Raw genomic sequence first — 7,500 nt, 5'->3', positions numbered from 1 at the left:
GTGATCACATAAATTTACTGAGTTGACATTAAACCATGAGGTCAGAATGTGATGGAGCTGTTTGTACAGAGTCTCTGCTTTTATTTCATTTAGGTGATCCAGGAAGAGTCGACCCACCAGAGGACTACGATGATGCCGTCACTGCTGGACCCATCCCTGATAACGTGGATGGTGTGGTTCTGTTTTGGGATTTGTTTTAGAAAGCAGTATAAATTAAACACACACACTGTCAATACGTTTGTTTATCGGTTTGTGTGTAGTGACGTTTTTTACACGTGTACGATGTCATTTTGTATCGTGTCATCAAATACACAGTGTACAAACTGTCACTTCAGTAAACTTTAAATATCTTTAAATATCTGTGTTTTGGTGTAGAGGATGAAGCTGAGAATTATGATGACGCCATTACAGCTGATCAGAAGTCAGTTATACTGACAGGTATAATAATAATGGGACAGTGTGGCATCCACAAGCATCCAAATGATCATTAATGACATTGTTGTGGGTTTAATAGCTTTTATCTCTACGTCCTGACAGAGGACGTGTCCGAGAACTATGACGATGCAGTTACCACTGAAACAAACACAAACATCATCACAGGTCAGATTTTTTTATGAAAATCGAAGGAATTTATTTACCTTAAAATGTTATACAGTAAAACTCAAGCTTTGTGGCTTAATTCCATGTTAGTACACTGTTGAATTCTGCGTTCTGATTGGTCAGTAGGTGTTGATTAATTTTCTATAACAGCAGCTCTGACAGTACTGCAGATGTAAACCACAGGTTTCTATTAATGATCTTATCATGAATTTATATTAAAAATCTGTGTGTTCATCAACATGGTGAAGTTTTCTGTAAGAAAATTATTTGTTAATATTTTACAGATTATTTAAAAACACTGCTTCATCACACCACCCTGTAACTCAGTATTTTACTGTAACACCAACACACACAGTGGTTCATTACTTATTCATTTATTTGTTCATTAGACAATCCAGAAGATTATGATGATGTCATCACTGAGGAACAGGATGTAGGAGAGACAGAAGGTGAGCGACTTCCTGTTTATTCTCTAATGTACGTAAATTCACAGGCAGCAGAGTAAAAGATTAAATTATATACGATTATATTATATATGGTATATAATAAATATCAGCTTTCAGATCAGTTTTTAGGACAAATATAATAGAACATGTATTTATTAAAGAGTTTAGATTAGACCTACTGTAAATATTATCTATGATACAGAACATAAACATCAGATCACTGTTTTTATAACAAATCACCGTTCAGTCAGATTAAAGAAACTGATGTGATAAATTCAATTCAATTCAATTCAAGTTTATTTGTATAGCGCTTTTTACAATAGACATTGTCTCAAAGCAGCTTTACATAAACACAGAGCAGAAGGTAAACATAATTAATGATAAAGGAATTAACGAATAATAAAAGAAATAAGAATTAACAGAATAAAAATTCTAGATTATTATTAGATGTATATAGTTCACAGTGTGTCTGTATTTATTCCCCTATGAGCAAGTCTGAGATGACTCAGGCAGCAGTGGCAAGGAAAAACTGCCTTAAATTGGTAAAGGAAGAAACCTTGAGAGGAACCGGACTCAAGGGGGAACTCATCCTCATATGGGTGACACTGGGGGTGTGATTGTAATATACAGTCAGATAAATGTGGTATTGGTGTGAGGTTCAAGGACTTCTGATCTCCTGAGTATCACAGAGTCTAACTGGAGATGTCTCAGGATTCTTAGAGTCGGCCTCGGCTCAGTGGACGTCCAAGGCTTCGTCCCACAGAGGACGTTGGGAGCTGGTACAGTGTCTGGATGCCTCGGGATGGGTACAAAGAGAGAAGCAGTGGAAAGGGATTAACATATCTGCTGTTCATAAAAATGTGCTGGTCTGATGTACTGGTGCATAATATTATGGGATGTATTATGTGTACGCCTGACTAAAGAGATGAGTTTTTAATCTACATTTAAACTGGGAAAGTGTTGTCCTCTATTCAACACTTAGCTCATTCACAGGAACTTAAATTCACGTTAATTTATATTAAAAATCAACACTAAATGTCCTCTATTCTCTTCATTTATCGTTTAAATATCAGAGAAATCCTACATAGTGCATCGTTTATGTATTATAAGTTGTTACAAAACAATGACTGTATTAATACAATATAAAGGATGTATTAAAGAAGTAAATGTGTTTATTTTACAGAATATGATGAGGTGGAGGAGAAATCTCAGGACAGGGACCATGTGACTGAGACACGTCTCCAAAGGCCTTTTCTCAGGAAATTACATTTCAACTTTTATAAACACAAAAAATGACTTTATTATACTTCTAATAATTTCATTCATTCTGAACCATGTTCATTTTCTCACCTTGTTATTAGTAAATAAATTAGGGAGAGTTAAATCACCTCCATTATTACTTAACAAATGTTTCCAGCTTTCCTTTTACAACACATTTAGTGCTATAAGTCATAGTGAGCTTAAATATCACTGACACACCACACCTCATTTATCACCAGTTTATTCCATCAAAATCACTTTAATGTTCATTACAATCTTTTGATGAAACAACTGATCTTATCGTTCATGTTGATCTGAAACTTGTGAATCTGTTATTCAGTGTTTTTAGAAATGTGTTAATTACATTCCACTTGCCAGAAGAAACCTTGTTTATTACAATGTGTTAAAACTTGTTACGAGCCAGAAATATGGAACTGTCTTAAATAGATAAACATTTTTCATTCAATATGTTCAGGTTGTTGTTTTATATTTTAAGATCTAAATCAATATTCAGTGTATTTTCCTGTTGATGTTCTATACGTCTCCTCATAATATATATAATCAGGGCTGCAGGAAGATGTTTTACATTGTGGGAGCTGGAATTTTAAGCAGCGTTCATGTGACATGTGCTATTACATCACACCTGAATGATAGTAAAATCATTTTCTTTTAACAGAATGAGTGCAGATTACAATATTTATACCACAGTGTGGATGAATTGTGGAATTAGAAGGTGTTGATTAATTTCCTACAACAGCACAGCTCTGACAATAGTTATGACTTCAACATAAATGATTAGTTTATATTAATGTGCTCGTTCTAATACATTATCTTTCCTACAGTAACGTCGTTCACAGGGACTTGTATGATGGACGTTACTCGTTATCTAAACCTAAAATAAACTGATTTAAAACATGTTATATAACAAAGAACAGCGTATAATCATTGATGGTGATTTTTTCTGATTAGAGACGTTCATTTAACATTTATAGAAGGAGTCTCGCATATCAGCTCTTTGTTATATTATTTTAGCAGCTGCAGTTAAAGTAATCATGAAAGTTGCAGCACCATCAGCAGCCCTACTTCCTGTCTCCTTGTATATATATATATGGGTAAGGTATAAAGTGTTTATCTGGACACCCAGCCAGTTACTGTCATGGTTTATGTGGACTCACCCTCCATAATATTACATAAATGAAATCCCTGTAAAAAAAACAAACAAACACACGTGTAATTCTAATATAAAGTGCATCTAACTGATTTGCACTCTTGGAAATTATTATTATTATTATTATTTTATTATTATAATTTAATATAAAATTTGTATTTATGTCATTAATATTTAGCAAAAATGTGCAACTCAATTTGTGACCATATCAGCTTTCATAAAATTTTAAACTTGGGAACAGCAGACATTAAAAAAATATTCAGGAGTTGTGTTTGTATTCAGAAAACTTCTATAATTAATCATATCTATAACTTAATAATATTGTATGAAAATTATATTATTATTATTATTTTTATTAATAATAATAATAATAATAATAATAATAATAATAATAATAATAATAATAATAATACAGCAGCATCCTAACAGCGCCACCAGTTCATGTGAGAGAAAATATTTCACTAAACAGAAATCTCAGTTTGTAAATTCTTTACTGCCATCTTGTGGATACAAACTTGTAATGCTCTTAATAAAAATTATAATTAAATAATCATTTAAAATTTTTTAGTATTTAAATAATCCTGAAGTCCAGAGTAAATGTGTGTTTATTAATTAAAACATTTAATTGGAAATTAAAAATCCTAGAATATATCAAACATTTTGTGATGTTATTTAAAATTATTAATAAATTATTCATGAGTGGACCTCTGTATACTTGGCCCAGTTTTGCTGTTGATTTTGTTTTATTTCTCTTAAAACAATTTGTTTTTCCGGATGTCCTGAAATATTCACCTTGGTTGATCTCTTACTGTATACCACAGCTTTCAAAAGGTTCTTGTGCCGAGATTTAGTCACATTTTAAATAAATTCTTTATGTACGTATTTTTTTAAAACAAGTGATTAAATAAAAGTTATTTTATAATATAATGTGATGATGTGATTTGAGTGAGGGACTCTTGTAGTGATGAATCTGTGTTCAGTGTCATTATTGAACATCTCAGGCAGTAAAAATAAATAAATATTTATATAATGTTCAGAAGGTTGTGAGTTCAAATCTCAGCACCACCCTGAGCTCGGCCCTAAACCTTATATAACTGAACTGTATAAAATCTTCATCTTAATGAATAAAAGCCAACACACACACACACACACAAACACACAAACACAAAACACACACACACACACAGCTGCTCTCCTTCCTAACTCTCTGATATTCAGATTCTAAGACATACACACAGGTATAAAGTGTTTAGCTGGACACCCTGTTACTGTCATGGTTTATGTGGACTCTTCCTCCATAACATTATATAAAGTGCATCTAGCTGATTTGCATTCCAGGAAACTATTATTCTTTTCCCAGTTTTATTACTACACCGGTAAAAATGATGTGTTGGATATACTTAAAATATGTATGCACCATTTTTGCATCACACTTTTTAAGTTAACCCAACTTGGAAAAAAATGACTTAAAATTAACAAGAAAACCGTTGTTATATGTACTTAAATTTTTGGGTACACTCAACATTGTTTATTTAAAAAAATATGTAACATGATAGAATCGAATTTCTAATTGTTGAATCTAAATTCGTAGCAATTCAGAAATTCAATTTAAAAAAGTTTCCTATCGCTTATCCAAACTTCTCGGGTCACGGGGAGCCTGTGCGTATCTCAGGTGTCATCGGGCATCGAGGCAGGATACACCCTGGACGGAGTGCCAACCCATCACAGGGCACACACACACTCTCATTCACTCACACACTCACACACCACGGACAATTTTCCAGAGATGCCAATCAACCTACCATGCATGTCTTTGGACGGGGGAGGAAACCGGAGTACCCGGAGGAAACCCCTGAGGCACGGGAAGAACATGCAAACTTCACACACACAAGGCGGAGGCGGGAATTGAACCCCCAACCCTGGAGGTGTGAGGCGAATGTGCTAACCACTAAGCCACTGTGCCCCCCCCCCAGGTACATACACATTGATGCATAATGTCAATTACTGTGAACCTCTCTGCAATTTAGAGGGTGATGGAGATGGAAGCCAGACGAACTCCAAATACTTTTATCTTTGTGGATGAAGCTGCATTCAACCTGGCAAAAACACGACACAGGGGAAGAAATGTACTGGGACAGAGAGCGACTGTGGAGGTCCCAGGCCAAAGGGGAGCTAACATCACGATGTGTGCAGCAATGTCCAATGAAGGTTTGCTGTTACACAAACCACTCATTAGCCCCTACAATACAGAGAGACTCATTTCTAAATGACCTACATATTCAACTTGTGCCAGCAGAGGAGAGAAGCCAAAGGGCATCAAACTCCCCTTCCTTCAATATTGCCTGGGATAATGTGGCATTCCACCACTCTGCTGCAGTCACAGAGTGCTTTGTGTCACATCCTAGGATGTCAGTATTATACCTGCCTCCATACTCCCCTTTCTTAAACCCCATAGAGGAGTTTTTATCTGCGTAGAGGTGGAAGGTGATGTTGTTGAGAACTTGTGGTCAAATGCAAGAGAGAGAGCTAGAACTAGAACTGTAATTTACTATAATGAACAACTACACATGTTACAGTAATGTGTAGAATGTATTTTATTTATTCTTTTTTATTATCATTGCAGCCCTGGAGTTTTTTCCCTCTTTTTTCACCTTTTGGTTATAATTTTCAAGTACTATATTCATATTAAATTTTGATTAATTTCTGATTCATTCGTGTTACAAATGCTTTCAATAAAGTGAGATTGTGTTACAGTTTTCTATATGAAGAACTGATTTATGTGTAAAATCAACTTTAAATAAGAAAAGTTCATCAATTATGTAATGCTTCCTGTTGTTAGTGTTTTTTAGGTCAGTGTGTTGTGAATGAAATGTGTGTTTTCTGAATAAGAATTGTTGTCAGTGTTTGTTGGTCTGAGTGAGTTTTGTAGGTGAGATTAACTGTTTTGCACACATTCATGCTGGTAATGCTGACTGTGTGAAGAGTTTTGAAAATGTGGTTTCAGTATTGAACAATGCTCGTTAGCAGCTGAAAAAAACTGTAAGAATCAAAATGCAGCTTGTTATATTAAAAATAAAGCATAAACTCATTTTACCTGCAAATGATGATCTATTTTATTGTATAAACTTATTTCTTACGTTAAAAAACTGACCTGTGTTCATATGTTAGTCCATGAGTGAGTGAGTGAGTGAGTGAGTGAGTGAGTGAGTGAGTGAGTGAGTGAGTGAGTGAGTATTGTATGTTGTGTTATTATTTTTACAGAGAATGTGAAGCAATATTAAAAAAAAACATAATTTATATAAATACAAATATGAGTTATTATGATGTTTTATTTTAATGTTCAGAACACAATAAAATCATTTAATTAGTTTTTGTAAAAGAGTGAAATCTTGTTATAAGTCTTATAAATTTAATTTTAGTTTACTCTCTGTTTCTGTTATGTGTGTGTGTGTGTGCATTAGTTTGTGTGAATGTGTGTGTGTGTGTGCATTTGTGTGTGTGTGTGTGTGTGTGTGTGTGTGTGTGTGTGTGTGTGTGTGTGTGTGTGTGTGTGTGAATGTGTGTGTCTTTGTGTTTGCATTTGTGTGTGTCTTTGTGTGTGCATTAGTGTGTGCATTAGTTTTTGTGAATGCGTGTGTCTGTGTGTGCATTTGTGTGTCTTTGTGTGTGTGTGTGTGTGTGTGTGTGTGTGTACATTAGCGTTTGTGTCTGTGTGTGAATTAGTGTGTGTGTGTGTTTGTGTGTGCATTTGTGTGTGTGTCTGTGTCTGTGTGTCTGTGTGTGTGTACATCATACGGGTTTTGAAGGAAATGAAGCTGAATTGTAGTTTGTGCTAAAGGAGGTATGGTGTGTTTGTTGAGACAGGTGTTTAAAGTCAGGTAAGCAGTATGAGGTTTAAATGATCAGTCACAGGAAAAAGCAATAAGACAAATGTAACCCTTCTTCTTAGGTTAACATAACTAATACCTAATTTAAGTATTAAAAAATTAAAGCTGGGCTAGTATCAGAAGCTCTAGACACGACCAT

General features: G+C 34.4%; 2 protein-coding genes and 1 pseudogene across 5 annotated transcripts in view; 2 read left to right on the top strand and 1 right to left on the bottom strand.

The window, feature by feature from the left end:
- LOC113641641 (antigen WC1.1-like) overlaps positions 1-1,120 on the top strand; it is a 10,423-nt gene extending 9,303 nt beyond the window's left edge. The window contains exons 14-17 of the mRNA XM_047804000.1: positions 94-171; positions 376-438; positions 538-600; positions 990-1,120. Coding sequence (XP_047659956.1) covers positions 94-171; positions 376-438; positions 538-600; positions 990-1,105 — 320 coding nt within the window. The 3' untranslated portion in view covers positions 1,106-1,120. The remainder of the gene's footprint in view (positions 1-93; positions 172-375; positions 439-537; positions 601-989) is intronic.
- The window catches only part of LOC113650187 (B-cell receptor CD22-like), a 1,781,460-nt gene that overhangs the window by 66,351 nt on the left and 1,707,609 nt on the right, over positions 1-7,500 (top strand). The gene's annotated exons all lie outside the window — the stretch shown is intronic.
- Positions 1-7,500, bottom strand: part of LOC113650183 — a 410,150-nt pseudogene that overhangs the window by 144,651 nt on the left and 257,999 nt on the right.

This window comes from Tachysurus fulvidraco, chromosome 19 (genome assembly GCF_022655615.1).
Source record: "Tachysurus fulvidraco isolate hzauxx_2018 chromosome 19, HZAU_PFXX_2.0, whole genome shotgun sequence".
Taxonomy (NCBI): Eukaryota; Metazoa; Chordata; class Actinopteri; order Siluriformes; family Bagridae; genus Tachysurus; species Tachysurus fulvidraco.
This window is presented reverse-complemented; position numbering and strand designations above follow the sequence as displayed.